Source organism: Caretta caretta, chromosome 3, assembly GCF_965140235.1.
Source record: "Caretta caretta isolate rCarCar2 chromosome 3, rCarCar1.hap1, whole genome shotgun sequence".
NCBI classification, from domain to species: Eukaryota; Metazoa; Chordata; order Testudines; family Cheloniidae; genus Caretta; species Caretta caretta.
The window spans coordinates 8,404,112-8,419,891 of NC_134208.1; the positions used below are offsets into that span (position 1 = coordinate 8,404,112).

The 15,780-nt window shown below is 47.8% G+C and overlaps 1 protein-coding gene across 4 annotated transcripts in view; it reads left to right on the forward strand.

Annotated features, from left to right (window-relative positions):
• EXTL3 (exostosin like glycosyltransferase 3) overlaps positions 1-15,780 on the forward strand; it is a 229,728-nt gene that overhangs the window by 204,324 nt on the left and 9,624 nt on the right. For all 4 annotated transcript variants that reach the window (XM_048845823.2, XM_048845821.2, XM_048845822.2 and 1 more), the window contains 3 exons: positions 4,774-4,901; positions 10,616-10,760; positions 12,103-12,231. In XM_048845823.2, coding sequence (XP_048701780.1) covers positions 4,774-4,901; positions 10,616-10,760; positions 12,103-12,231 — 402 coding nt within the window. The remainder of the gene's footprint in view (positions 1-4,773; positions 4,902-10,615; positions 10,761-12,102; positions 12,232-15,780) is intronic.

Genomic DNA, 15,780 nt, shown 5'->3' on the forward strand with positions numbered 1-15,780 from the left:
TATTACATGGCGGGTCGCGAACTGTCAACAATGGCCAACAGATGGCAGTAGGCCAGATCCTGAACTGGTGTAAATAAGGACAGTTCCACTGAAGACAAGGGATCTGGGTAAACAAGTTTAAATTACATCCAGCTTTGGCTGGATTTGAACTGGTGACCTAGAAGGTGTTTATATCACTTTACCAGTTCTCTGAGCCCTCCGTTCCCCTGGCAGCAGCTTTTTACTGTAACTGGAACAAGAGTTTAAATCTGTGATTCTCAACCTATTTATCATTGTGTTACCTGGACCACAGGTTGAGAACCCCAGCGTGCCCCCCTCCAACCCCTCAGACCCCTATACCTAGCACCTCCCGCCCAGAGACCCCTGCATAGAGTGGGGCCAGGAGTGGAGCCCTGGGCGGGGGGCCAGGAATGCCGCCCCTGCTGTGTGGCCTGGCGGCCTTTAGCACACAGATGGGCTGTAGCTGTGTGCTAATTGTGTCGCATGCGGCCCACCGGCCACGGGTTGAAAACCTCTGATTTAAATGGAGTGCACTAAAGCTAATCTGTTTATCCCACAGAAGCTACCAATTTCAGATACATTCAGCAGGATCCATTTCAATTTCTCAGTTGGCGATATTTGTGTTACGCAGTTCAGTAAGCTTCCAGGAGAACAGCTGAATCAATAAACAGTGCAGGTCTTTTCCTTAGAATGTATTGATTCACAAGCTGCTTGCATCTTAAACACTCCCTAATAAAAACTTTTGCCTCATTATAAACAATGTGCATAATCTGTATGAAATGCAAAAGCATTGTTAATGCAACATTGTTTGAACAGTTAAATACTTGAAAATCAGGAAATTTAAAGGTTTAAGCAGAATGCGCAATCTGAACTCTGCCTTCTTGCAAATATGCAGTGGTGGTGTAGCCATGTTGGTCTGAGGATATTAGAGAGACAAGGCAGGTGATGTAATTGTCTTTTCCTGGACCACCTTCTGTTGGTGAGAGAGACAAGCTTTCGAGCATACACAGAGCTCTCCCTGAGGGTTGAAACCTCATGAAAGGAATTGCTGGCTTGCAAATTCAAACTGGTTTTAAAAATTCTTTAGAGCTGGGTCAAGCCCCAGTTCCCAACTGCCTCACACTTTGGGGAACAGAAGAGCTGGATACAAACTTTGCATTTTGACCTTCTCTCGATGCTCAGTGGAACGAACCCCCCAGATCTGAATAGCCTTTAATGTTGGGGACACTAGAAAATCTGGATCTAATGTATGCCCACCTTCCAAGCAATGAAAATTTGGCTGCATTTGGTAAAGGCCCCGTCAATGAGGTGCTGGAGCAGTGCCCTGGCTGGAAGTTCAGCCCTGCTACCTTCCAGCTGCTGGGAAGAGAAAGGGTGTTGAGATTTTTACCAGGATGCTCTTGGATCCTCTTCTGGGGCCTTTGTCTTTCACATCAGCCCCTGGTTAGTAGGTCTGATAAGTGTGAAGTTCTACCCATTGCTTGCTTATGGAAAGGAGAAGAACCTTCTCTCTCACACTCTGCCTCATGCTGCTTTTCCTCCCTTTTTCCTTCATCTGTCCATTGCCTACTTAGCTTGTAAGCGCCTCAGGGCAAAGACCTTGTCTGTAAAATACCTAAACACTCTTGATGCTACAGAGATAATAATTTAAAGACTGTTTCACTGTATCCCAATTCACTGGTCTCAATCTAATTCCCACTAAAGTCAATGAAAAGACTTCTGTAGGGTTGACGGGATCAATAATAAATTCCATTGTATGTGAGAGACACATAGTGTGTCAGTCTACTCTCCTCCCCACCGAAATTATATTGGCAGTGTTGTTAGTTACTTAGACACAGCTGATGCAAGTAAAGAGCTGCAGAGAGGAAGAAAATATTCTTTAAGAAGTCACCTATGGCCAGTATTTTCTTACGAGATATGATGAGGGGAACTGATGCATATTGCAAAAATGCAGCACGACATCCATTAGGGAATGAAACCCATTTTGTATTGTTGAATAGACGTATGGAATGATGAATAGCTCCAAAATGAATACAAGGCTGTAATTTACTGGAGAGGCTCTCGACAATGTTATAAACCAAGAAACCTCCTCTCCAGCCACTTTTACAATAGCTGCACAATCCTGACACTGACTTAAGTCTTTAGCAATCCATTGAGAGCTGGTGTGCAAGGCAAACAAAACTGTTAGAATGCAAACAGGAAGGAGTCCGCAGCATGGAGGAGGAAGGAAGCTTACTGAGGCATTTGCATTCACATAATAAAGTTGTAACCCTGTAAATGCAATAATACGTCGGATGATAAATTATAACAGGGCTGGAGATGGGAGTTAATAGCTCTCAATTAAACAGACAGAATGATTGTTTTTCTCTGCAGCCGCTCCGCTCCCTCCTTTATCTCATTTTTCTGAACGACTGACTACATAGCTCGGGCTTTTCTCTGCATGTAATTTTATCGAGTCTCTTCCGCAACTGCAGTCCTTCGTGCCGAATTCTGTTAAAGCAAGGGCTCTGACGCGATTAGGTGACCCCCTGAGCAGCAGGGAAGTGTCAACTGACAGTTTCATCCTGGAACATCCACTTGCTCCTGTCATCCTGTCGGCCTAAAGTGCTGGCTCTCCTCTGAAAAGTGACTCTGTTCAAGTGGTATCTTGTGCATGTGCAGAGTCATGTTGTCTTACTCCTGTAACTAAAATACATTTTTGCTCCTGCTGTCCCTGCAGAGCCAACCCAGCTAAGGGAGAGCAAGCTGGACTCTTCTCCTCCTTGTGCATTATCAGCAGAATTGTTTGCTCAGGACAGTTAGAGGGCCAGTCTGTGACGCTGCAAAGGAAAAGTTTGTCCTTCCTGTCACTCAGAGCCACACCCAGGGGTCATTCTTGACTTCTCTCCCTCTGTTGCCCCGCACACCCAGGCCACCACCACTTCTTCCTCAGTAACCTTTCTAGGATTGCCCTTTTTATCCCAGACCACACGGCTCAAACTCTTGTCCAGGTCCTTGTGGTCTCCCATTGTGACTACCGCAGTCTCCTACTCTCTGGCCTTGCTGACGCCCAGTACACTTATCCTCCTTGTCCTTTGTTATGAACATGTCAGCCCCCTTTTGCAATCTTCCATCAGCTCCTCGTTTCCACTGCATCGTGTTCAAACCCTAGGCCCTTCACCGCCCATCTCTCCTGCTTATCAGCTCTTTTCTCTTACCAAGCCACCGCACCAGTGACCAGGCCATCCTCTAACACCCAACTGTTCATTTCTTCCATGCTGCTCCCTATGATTGGAACACCCTCGCTGGCTTAGTCTAAAACCACTACCCTTCTCCAGACCCACCTCGACTGTGATTCGAGTAGGAAACTGCCAGCTGATATAGTCCCCTGGTAGAAGACTGCTTGGCGATCTCATCTGTTGTATCAGTTTAACTAGGATTGAAATAAGCACAAGTACTGTCATCATTTTTTCACTTCTCCACCTTGGGAAAAAAATTCATCTTCCCATATTGTGTGTCTGTTTGTGGTTGGTATTCTCCGATGTGAACTAATTGAGTAGGCAGCCCTTCTGTTGTGTGAATGCCGCCCGCGCAGCTGTGGCCTTGATACACTTCAGCTTATAGTTGCGTAATTTGTTCACTCTCTGCAATAAATCGTTTGTGCTTTTGATGGATCTTTCGTGAAATATTTTAATGCATTCCCGTTGAATTTCTATTTTTTTTTTCCAGTCGCTATTGACAAAAGAGAGCAGTAACTCTGGCTTTACATGGGACTTTAATCTCCCCAGCTGTCACACAGATCCCTGATACAAATATTTTCCACAGTTAATGCCTTCGGTGTGGTTTTTTTATATGATCAAACGTAATCTTCTTTAATTAAGTTTGATTGCCACAATGCTGTGTTCTTTTCATCAGGTTGCAGACGTTTTAAAAAAAAAAAAAGAACCCTGGGGAGATCGTTTAGAGGAGAGCAACAGAAATGATTAAAGGGCTGGAGAGATTTATCTAGGAGGAAAGACCCAAAAGAACTGAATTCGGTATAGCTTGACTAGGCTAGGGGTCAATCAAGAAGTCTCGGAGGCGGGCTCATATTTGAAAGTGTAATCAACCAAGAAACGGGAGGAATTTAATATGGCTTCAGGGGTGTATGCTAGGAGTAATGAGATAAATATAAGAAAGGGAAATTTTAGGATGAATATGTGGAGAAACTTCCTGAAAAGGAGATGTATTCGATTTGATCCTCTTACAGAGAAGTGATGGATGCTTCATCCCACAGCATGCTTAAGATCAGACTGGACAAAGCACTGGAAAATACATTGCAAGATCAGTCCTTCGCTAGCCAGGGTATAGCCTAGCTGTCCTCGCAGACCTTTTTCTCATCTCTAATTTCAGTCATTCTGTTACTTTAATCAGGAAATTTACAGGAAACAATGAGTAAAATGTTGGGCTCAGTATAATGATTCTGAGTAACAACATTGGGGCCCGAACCTCAGCTGGTGTAAATTGGCTCCATCTGACTTCAGGGGAGTTAATCTGGTTTACTGATGTGCCCCTGGATGTGGAGTAACTCCAGTGACCAAATGAGACAGGTTGGAATCTGTAACTCAAGGAGCTGGAATTCACTGAATTCAGTGTGGGAGCAGAAACCTTACCGTTTATCAGGTACTGGGGCTGAATGGCAGTATGGAAACATGGCCTTATAACTGCAGGTGCTGGGGTGGCTTGCCCCTGTCTCTAAAGCTTTGTTATGTCAGTCTGGCAAGCACCTAGCTATAATTGTTGTGTGTTTGTTAGGTTGTCCGCACAGAAAAGAACAGTCTGAACAACAGGTTCCTGCCATGGGATGAGATCGAGACAGAGGCCATTCTGTCTATCGACGATGACGCCCACCTTCGCCATGACGAGATCATGTTTGGGTTCCGGTGAGTAGCGTAAAGTCTGTGCATGTGCGGTTGGTTGGGGTCGTGTGGACCGGGCCACATACAATCGAGCCGTGTTCCATTCAGATCCACACTCTGAAGTGTAGTTAAAGCCAGGAACTGGAGTCAAGAGAAGTACGATTCTGTTCTTGGTCTGCTACTGATTTCCTTGGCCACTTCGACCAGAGTTTTGAAACTTGGATGTCTAAAGTTAGCCACTTAAAGTTCATTTATAGCACCTCAATAATGGGCCTGGTTTTCAGGAGTGCTGAGCAGCTGCCATTGTTCAGTGCTTTGGAACAGTCAGGCACTCTCATTTCAAAATGTTAGCCTTCACCTTTTCGAGGGCAGTTTCCCCATCTCTAATACGGCGACAGTCATATTTCCGTATCTCAGAGGGATGCTGCGTGCTTAATGATTAATCATAAAGTGCTTGGAGATCCCTGAGTGAAAGGTGCTATAAATACAAAGTCTGTATTATTCTTAGACAGAAAAACAATGTTAAAAGAACTTTAATAGGATTACAAAGTCAAGCACACAAATGTCAGGAAATGCCACAATTAAGGTTGCCTGTGCAATTATTATAATTACACGATCACATACTGCTTTTTCCACAAGAAAAGGTCACCGCAATTTTTTAACATGGACAAAACAACATATTTTTCCCTAGTCCTGTTCTCAGAAACTGCTGCACCATTCTCGAGGAAAGTTTCAGCCCAGATAGTTTGGCAAAGTTTTATAAGCAACTGAAAACAGGGTCTTATAATGGGAAGTGTTGGGTAGCCTTAAAAACATGTGGTACTACCAGCCCTACCCATCGTTCCTGTTATCGTCACTTATTAAGCATTTAGACCTGACCAAAACCCCCTAAATTAAAATACTTCTAAATAACTGACTTAATATGCCTGCCGGAGTTAAGTTTAAGGTTCCTGCATAGTCATGAACTGTGACGTTAAAGATTCCGTTTGGGTGGTGCAGGGGCTGATAACAGGGTAGAAAAGCCTTTTGCTCCTATGCTGCTGGGTCAAATTCAGCTCAGGTAGGTAGTGACAAAAGCTGGTGCAAACTGTTGGCTGTCCAGCAGCCTCTGTGAAGTGGGTGGATGGTCTGTCCTGTTCCAAGGTGTTCACATCTCTCAGACACCCCATCCAAATTGTCCCCCTCATTGACAAAGTCAGCAGAGTTCCCGGATTGAATGGACCAAGGGATTTAAACTCTCCCGCCCGTTCTTAGAGGGTAGCCTGTCCAGGTGTGGGGCAAAGTTCCCTGTAAGCTGTGCAGCAGCCTATTTAGCACCGCTCTGGGAACCCGTCCGGCTGGGACCTGCCAGGGGCGGGGCGGCCCAAACCCAGCCCCGGCCCAGACCTATCGGAGGATGGATGGCCCGGACCTGCCACATCCAGGGGTGGGCGCCCCTCGCTTGGCCCGAACCCAGTCCTGGCCCAGACCTGCCGCAGCCGGGGTGTGTGGGGGGGTGCCTCTCCCACAGCCCCAGCCTCAGAGCTGCCGCAGCAGGGAGAGGCACCTCTCCCCGTCCAGCCCAGGTGCTGCTGGGGGGAGCCCTCTCTCCCTGCTGTAGTCCCGGAGCACCCTCCTGCACTCCAAGCCTCTCATCCCCAGGCCCATCCCAGAGCCCGCACCCCCAGCCAGAGCCCTCACACCCCTGCACCTCTGCCCCAGCCCTGATCCCCTCTGCCACACCCCCAGCCAGAGCCCTCACCCCCTGCACCCGAACCCTCTGCTCCAGCCCTGAGCTCCTTCCCACACGCTGAACCCCTCGGCCCCACCCCATGAACTTCCTTATGTGCACCAAAATGAAAGTGGTATGTCACACGTCACCTCCATATTGGTGCACATAACAAAATTCATTCCGCACATGGGTGGGAAAAATTAGAGGGAACACTGGTGTGGGGGTGTCTGTTGTTGACATTAGCTGCACCTATCTAATGTGGTCCGTAGGGGGCGGCAGCATAAAGATGGGCAGTCCCCCTAGGACCTGGTTCCATGTAGGTGCTAATGGGGAAGCAGGGCCTATGCAGTCAGTTGAATGGATTACCCGCCGGCTGCAGAAGGATGGCAGCTTCAATTATGAAAGCCTGAAGAAGCATGAGGGTGGCAGGGGCGGCAAGGCCTTGTTTGTGCTGCTCTCAGTGGCCGTGGGATTGTCAGTTTGACATATTGTCCTGACTCAGGGAACGCGTCCTTCACTGCCAGGCGCTGCCGGCGGTCCTCCTGAATCTCTCCCCTGACAGCGTGACCCCGCAGATCTCTTCTGCCTCTGGCACGTTGGCTGGGGCTGTATTAACTTTCACAGAACATCCTGTCATCAGCATGTTGTTGTTGTTGTCCCCGTCCCTCTCCCGCTTCAGCATCTAAACTTCCATCCGCTCTGCACTTGCAGAGGGTTTCCAGGGTGCAGAGGCAGGCGACTGGGGTGAAGTAGTGAACTGGGGCCTGAGGAAAGGGAGCGAGGCCAGTCTCTGTTCCAGCCGCTGATGGAATCTGGCTGTCAGAGCGGCTCTGGCAGCAGGTTCTAATTGAGTCTGAGCTTCCATCGTGGGAGGCTCCGGGGCTTCTCCTTCAACGCGTACAGCTAAAGAGCTCGTAAATACATGCCAAGAGGTGTGTTCCAAGGGCAGGGGCTGACCCAGCAGGGTAATGATGCCACTACGCAAGCTTGTGTCACTCACTTGGTTCTTGGTTCCTCTGGCCAATAGGGGTTGCAGTCTGCGCAGTGGCCTCTCTTCACTAAAGCAAGAGCTCAGTCAGCTAGTGGAAGAGGGGAAAGGAGTTCAGGTCTTCTCTGTCACTAGGGTGTGTTGGCCTGGTGGTTGGGAGGCAGGTAAAAGGGGGAGCCAGGACTCCTAGGTAGAGGTCTGTTTGGGCCTAATTTTTAGGCCCCAACCAAAGTCAAGCTCAGCTGACCTGAAAGGGTCAAGTTGTTTTCCAAGCAACCCTGACCCTTTCCCGACCACGCGCGAGTCAGCGCTGCTGCTCCCTGCCCGGGGTGGGCTCGGCTTGGCCGTGCTGCGGCGTGAGGCACACGGACTCCTCGGCACGCCCGCTCTGCAGTGCACGCCGCGCAGCAAGGTGGCGGAGGCCAGCAGGAGTGGGGGTCCCGTGGCCACTGCCCCACCATTCCCACGAGAGCAAGCCCGCAAGGGTCCGGTTGCTTTCCCAGACCCAACAGTTGTAGTCGGATCCTAGCGGGTTTGGGTCAGGTTTCAGGGCTCTAGCCTTAGGTTCTGTTCCAAACTCTGCCACTGACTTGCCGCGTGACCTTGGGTATCTCGCTTTCCCTCACCTTGTCTCGTTTTCCCTAACCATAAAACAGGGGCGATGCTCCAGTTATAACCCCTCAGAGAAATAAACATTAGACGGTTGTCTAAAGCCAAGGAATCCTTGACTTCCAGGGCTTGACTTCTGCTTGGGGGAAAAGCACCCCAGTAATGCAGAAGAAGGAATAACTTAATAAGGGCATGAATAGTTCCTGCTCCAACTATTAAAAACGAAGTCATGTCGGATTAATAAAAACCCGCAAAAATAACTGCATGGTGGAAGGATGGTGACCAGGAAGGTGCTGACAGCTTTAATTATTCATGTTTTCATTACCAGGTTATATTGGATTTCCATTAATTTAATTAGCAATGTCTACAGTTAAAGCATCTTTGTCTCCTACTGTACTGATAAATGTAACGAATGCCCAGGAGGCGTTGGCAGTGTCTCTGTTAGCACTTCTGCTATTGCCCTGCAGCAATGATCTCTGTAACCCCCATCCTGAGAGGAGAATATTCCGCGGGTGGGAACACTTGTACAATACACAGTGGCAGAAAATTACCATGTGTGGCCACACTTCGCTCCTAGGATGAAGGGAAAGCCCCTTTCTGCATTCAACAGAGACACGTTCTATTTAGATGAGAGGCACCAAGTTCCAGTTTGCAATATGTAATTTAGACACTAAGCATTAACTGGACAAGATCAAATGATCTGAAAAGAGCCCTGCAGCATAAAGCCAGGCGTAGTTCCCAGGTTAGACCTCGCACGCTGATGGTTTTTCTTAATTATTCCTGACAGTTTTCCAATAATCCAGAGAGATTCCTCCTGGAGGGGAGAGAGATTCAAATGAGAATGGAATATTAAGTGCTTGCTTTCTCATATGTGACCGTCACCATTTAATCACATAAGGCTCAATCATGACCCCTCTTATGTGGCTGTGCAAGGGAGAAAGGGGGTGTGCAGAGGCCCCTTCCTCCCCTTCATGGGGAATCCACGTTGCCAGAGGGGAGGAGTGGAGAGCAGATCCTGCCAGGCTGTTATGCCCGCTCCTGCACAGCTGGGTGGGGAGTTGGCAAAGCTCCAATTTCTGTGACGATGAATAATAATACTTAGCTGTTGTGCACACCTCCCATCTGCTAATATCCTGGTGTTTTACAAACACCAGTGACTTTAGCCTCCCCCCATCCCCTGGAGAGAGGTCAGCGTTACCCTCACTAGACAGATGAGGAAGCTGAGATGTGGGGTGACCTGTTCAGGTTCACACAGGGGGGGTCTGTAGCAGAGCCGGGAACAGAACGCAGATATCTAGACTCCCGGTTCTGTGCCTCAACTACACACACATGACCCTGCCCCTCTCAGGGGAAAACATTTAGGAACAAAAGTAGCTGAAATGTTGATTTTTATTTAACTTTTCATCCTTAGTTGATAAAACATCTTGAAGTGAGTGATCTATGTTATGGTGTGGGCTTGGTAGCAAACAAAACCATTTCTGTTATAACCGGCTTTTCCTTGCTCATAACTTTCTGCACATTTCATTTGGGTTTTCGTTTTCCGTGCTTTCTCTTGTCCAGAAGATACTTGGGGTGGTTGTTTTTTGTTTTGAAGTCTGTGGAAAATCCCTTGAGTAATTTACAAGTTAGGTGAGGTGGAAAAAATATTCTTTCCATATGGAAAACCAACCCAAACCAGCCTCTTGCCCTGCTTGAAAGGGGCTGGACTGAGAAGCTTGCTGGTACTGGAGAGTGTCCATGACTGAGCTTGGAAAAGTTGGTTGGATGATGATAAACTTGTATGGGATTGAAAGATCAGTTTTGAATGAGCTCAGAGTACAGCCAGTACCGTTGTGTGTTAGACGTTCTTTCTAAAGCACTTCGAGATCCTTGGGACAAAAGGAATTTTCGCCAGGGCCCCTGTCTGTGGAGTTTGCTCCTTGTAGTGTATCACCAGTGTTTCTTTAGCATTTAGAGCTGAATCTGGCAGTCAGGAGCCTTGGCATTCTGTTTCCAGCCCTACTATGTGATCTCAGGCATGTTTCTTAGGATGGGATTTCCAAAAAGCGCTCAGTATTACATAACTCTGTTCCCACTGCAATCAGTGCTAAAACTCCCATCAACTCCAATGGGAGCAGAGTTAGACTGATGCTGCTTGTCCTTGAAAATTCCACCCTTAACCTCTGAATGCATCAGTTTTTGAATCTGTAAAATGGGGATAATGAGTGAACTCTTGGCCTAACTGGAGTTTTGCCACTGACTGTAGTGGGGCCAGGATTTTGCCGAGTGCCTGTTTCATGCCGTTGTTTTATGGCCTGGGGATCCTTGGCTGACCATCCATATCTTCATTATTAGGTAGAGCCACACTACAGTTGTGGGTTGTGTGATTCTTTTCACAGTTTGAGTGTGCTGTGGTCTTGCCCCACTGAAGTTCTGTCTTTACATTTGCAGAGTCTGGAGAGAGGCAAGGGACCGCATTGTTGGATTCCCTGGGCGATACCATGCGTGGGACATCCCCCATCAATCTTGGCTCTATAACTCAAACTACTCTTGTGAACTGTCCATGGTGCTGACTGGTGCTGCCTTCTTTCATAAGGTAAGAGCAAGTGGTCAGAGAGAACCCAGTCTCAGTACTCCTTGGCCAGCTCTCAGCTTTGCTTTTCCTTTTTAGAGTAGCCTGAGTTTTCGATTAAAAAACTATTGCCAGAATTGACCATTCCTTCTCTCCTGCATCTCAGATTCTCAACATAAGCTTCATTAATCACTGCAAACGGAAACCCTGCTGAAGAAAGGTTAATATATACGTGTCCCAAGAGATGCGGCTTATTTGAGGAAAGATGCATAGAATGGTTCTGAGCTGAGGGAGAGAGACTGAGCATGTGGCCAGTTCAGTTGCGGCAATTCTCTTAGATGCTGTGATGCCAGCCATCAAAGTGTTCAGGTCTTCTCTGGGTTGGCTTAGTGATTTGTTATTGCACTGCCCTGCCATGCAGGAGTCTGGGTTCAGATGCCCAGCCCTGGATTGTTGCTCCCAGTCCTTAGGAATCTGCAGAATGTCCATAAAAGCTCACTGCTGTGACACCAACAATAGCTTACACACCTGTGTACTTAGCACCCTTCACGATGGAGCCACAAAGCATTTCACTAATGAAAAACTAAGGTTCAAAGCTAGGGGAGTTGGGCTCCTAAATCTCATTGGTTTTAATGGGACTTAGGATTCCAAATCCCTCAGGCAGCTTGGAAATCACAGCCCCAGGTTCTCCCAGCAAAGAACAGCTAAAATTAGCAGCAACCCTATTTTGGAATCTAATTTTATGCATCCCGAGTGTGGCAAGGGGTAACAGGGTCACCACAGAAACTCTGGCTCCTGTGGTTACCAGATGTAAAAGAATCCTGAAGTGGGCTCAGAAGCTAGAAAGGTGATAGTTAAGTTGATTTGTATCTGAGGCTACTGCTATAAAAAGAGGGGAGTTGGGGACAGATGCAGAGAGCTCCATCAGGTGTTCAGAGCCTTCTTCCTTCCTCCCCGTCTGGGGAAGGCAGTGGAGAACAAAGAGACTATTTGTATCCTTTTGGGTCAGTGAGGGGCTAGGTCTTTAAAGGGCTCATTCTGTACCATCATGCTTTGCTGGGAAGGGACCAAGATGCAGCAGAAACATTGTGTAGACTGACCAGCAAGATTTGAGGTGGCCATGTGTGTCCGGATTGCAATGGAGTGGGATCCCAGGAGTTGCAGGTCTGTAATGGCAGCCATGGGGTGGCTTTGCTGCTACTCTGTGAGTGAATGAAGCAGAACTTCTCTTGGAGATAAATCCTACCCCCAGCATTGTTCTGGGGATCCTTTCCATTGACTTCAATGGGCTTTGGATCAAGCCCATAGCTAGTATGTCACTAGCTGTCTTGGGTCTGTTTTACTGTTGAATGTTTGTTTGTTTCAGTACTACGCCTACCTGTATTCTTACGTGATGCCACAAGCCATCCGTGACATGGTCGACGAATACATCAACTGCGAGGATATTGCCATGAACTTTCTAGTCTCTCACATCACAAGGAAACCACCCATCAAGGTAAAGCAGTAGATGGGAACCTTGTACAGTGCTTCTGATTTCAGGAGAAATAGTTATTTATTCTGATCTGTTAGAAATGCACCTATCTTAGCTCTGTGTACCTAGGCCCAGGGACTAATGTATCCAATAGTGAGAGTGAGACGACCAGCCCCAAGAGACTTTCCACTGAATAAGGGAAACCCAGCTTGGATGCACCTTGCAGCACTCAGTAGGGGTAGTCAAACGGGCTGGAACAGATCAGTGAGAAGCCACACCTCAAGTCCCCTAGAGCTGGGGGACTGTTTGCATGTCTCCCTGCTGCTCTCCACTGTAGGAACAGTTTGTCTCTGAGACCAACAGGACCCAGACCAGGGAGGGCTAAAGGGATCAGAGTTAATAGCTTTAGTCCACTTGCTTCCCGAGAGGCTCGGTAAGTGGTCTTGCACCTTTCTTTAAGTTACAGGCACAAGCAGGGGATGCAATTCCTTGTTGTTATTAGGGTCTGTAGAGTCCTCTAGCACCTTTAGGCCCATTTCTGCACCAAGCGCTGTATGTTCTGTCATCACAGGCCATCTGCTGTGGAGCGTGTCTCTGCGGAGCCTCTGATGCTGCAATATGTCTCATCCTACTATAAACTGGAGATCCTAGGGTCTAGTTTCGCACTCGGGTGGAGAGAGGTAATGAGGCTATTGGGACCTGATTCCACTGAAGCACAGTCCCAGAAAACAATGGGCTCTGCCCCTTGTGTAAAGGTGTTGTTGGGTGTCCAAATTGAGACACATTAAAGGGGACTGATTTTCAGAGGGGAGGGTACTCAGCACTTTCCGAAAATCGGATGTTTCATGATATCTCAGGTTGAGCACCCCAAAACAGAGGCACTCAGGATCACTAATTCCTCCTGAAAAAGCAGGCATGTATCTGCAGTCCCCAAAGGAACAGAGCCTACCCCAGAGAGCGTCCATCTCAGTTCAGCCATCCGTCTCCCTTAGGGTTCAGCACTGGCACCTATCATCATAGCGTCTCGGCATCTTAATGCAATGAATGATGGCAAGGAACAATGAGGGGGTGGAAGGATGGGCTGGTGCTTAGTATGTTGCATGTGCTTCATAGGGCTCCCTTTTTATTCTGGCCTTGGAATCTAGGAATCTCTTTTGTTGTTAACTTATTACCTGTTCCTTTAGAACACAATCAGGCATGGACTCTGGACACCGTTCTGTTCAATACTGTGTCTGCTCAGATATACAGACTTGAGCTCAGATTCCATCATTCCCAGCTCCATGTACTGTAATCTGAAAAGACAAGCAGCATCGTCCGAGCACTGTGCTGGAAAACTGGTCTCCAGCACTCTAATCCAAGGATTGCCGCTGTCTCACTTAGTACCTCGGTGTCTCAGTTTCAAAGCACTTATGCTAAGCAATAGCAGTGGCCAATGAAATAAGTCCAGCAAACTCCCTAAACCGTAATATACCAGAACTTGCTTAGTTGTAGCCTTTGTAAAGTTCTGACTACTTAGCAATCAGTAAAGTTTTTGTTAAATACCCAACCCTCCTCTAAAGCTTGGTGACTGACCTATTTTTAATTCTTTCCCTGAAGCACCCTCCCAAACCCCTCAACACAAAACATCTTAACTAACCACTCTTTCAAAATCAAGAATTCCCTTTTAAAGCTACGTGCATTATATATAACAGAAGTCCCAGCAGCCCTTTCTCATTTGAGTTTACACATTAGGCCTTTCAGGCTTTAATTCCAACAGCATCACCTCTTGGTAAATTCACTGCAGGATGATAGTGAAGTCCCTTTTAAGGCTAGATTTTTTTTCTTTTAGGAGTGTGGAAAGTAAAGAGCTGATGGAGTCTTTATTAGGAGGTGGGTCGCATGCTTTTGAATCCACACCTGCTTTTTTCCCAGCATTATTTACTTGGACTCCCAACGATCTCTGTTTTCTTCTTTTGTATGGAAGATTCCCCATCTGTTGTAGGAAACAGGGAAATTGCACAGTAATTCACCCAGTTCGGGGGGACCCTTCCTACTCTTGTCTTTCCGACACTGGGTGGTTGTTAGCTATAGTCTGTCTGATAATGATCAACAAGTCTTGATCATTGCTTCGGCCTTTCAGATCAGCTGTGTAGCTAGATGATTTGGTGGGTGCTGGACCAGCTGCTTCATCTAGGAGTCGTGTAGAGCTGCAGGGCATTCTGTCTCTCTGCATTAACAGCTGGTCTGCTTTGGGTTATGGCAACTGCTGGGCAGAGAAAGGTGAAGGCTGGGAGACTAGTGTCTGTAGTGATCTCCCGCAGTACCTAGACTACATAGACCAGGCTCATCCACTCACCGTCTGCATGTCGACGTGTCCTTCTCTCCTGGCATCTCTACTCTCACTTCCTCCTCCTACCTCCTGGAGCCTGAGCATCCCTCTGATCTGAGCCCTTTGTTACCTCTACCCATCTCCTCTTGGGGCCTTCTTCCATGCTGCCCCCTACTTTTGGAACAGCTTCTTCCTCCAGGCCCCTCCTCAAAACGTATATACTGTCTTCCACAAAGCCCTTCAGAAATCATCTCTGCCAACAAAGTCTTACCCCACCTCCTGTCCCTGTGCCACTCTGTGTCTTAGCTCCACGGTCTGTATCTGAGCCCCTAGAAGAGCCTCACATCAGGTGCCATGTGGTTGTCTTTGTACATGAAGCATCAAGCGTGCTGCTGGGATTTGATAAGTGCTTGTCTGGGTGCGTGTGGGCTCCAACCCTCATATCAAGCCATGACGTCATTTAGAGCTGACCAGGATGAAGAATCTGTGTTGAGGAGAAGGGGGCCAGGCAGCAGAGATGCACTGGCAGGGGCACTGGGGGGGAGGAGGAAAGGGGAACAGAGCAGATGGAGGGGGGAGGGGAATGAAGCGCAAATGGAAGTGGCATGATTAGCATTTTCAAAAGCACTTATTGCAGCTAAAAATAGATTTTCCCCCTTTCCTGACATTCCTTTCCCATGGAAGCCACGGCTGGGGATGCCAGATGGCTCTTATGGAATGAGCAGAGGGAGGGGAGGGGAGGGGTGCATATGAGACGGGCTCCCCAATAAAGTCTGGTCCATGCTGTGGAAAAGTTGGAGGAAGTTACTAGCTGTGGGGTTCAGTTCAGGCCAGAAATGCTGCAAGGAACTTCCTTTCATGCTTTTGTGACACACGCTGCTCCCCTCTCACCCAGAGATGCTGGAGAGCAGGGAACAGTGGGAGGGAACCAAACGTTTTAGAGCCATCAGGGAAGACTCTGATTTCTCCTAGAAATAAGACAGAGGCTTGGGGTGAGACTGATCTCTCTGCCCCCTGCCCAAACTTTGTCTCCCATTCCTAGAAATTATCTGTTTTCTTCCTTACTTGTTCATGTCCCTTCCATATATTTCAGTCAGAGGGTCAGATTGCTGGGAGCCTGCCTGCCACAGGGAAAGGAGCCTGTCATCTGCCAATGGCTTCTCTTTGAGCTGCCATATCCTCTAATCTTGGATCTCTTTCGTGACGTAGGAAGGGGCGCAAGTGTCATTCCATAACCTGAGACTCTTTCCCAGCAGTATAACCCA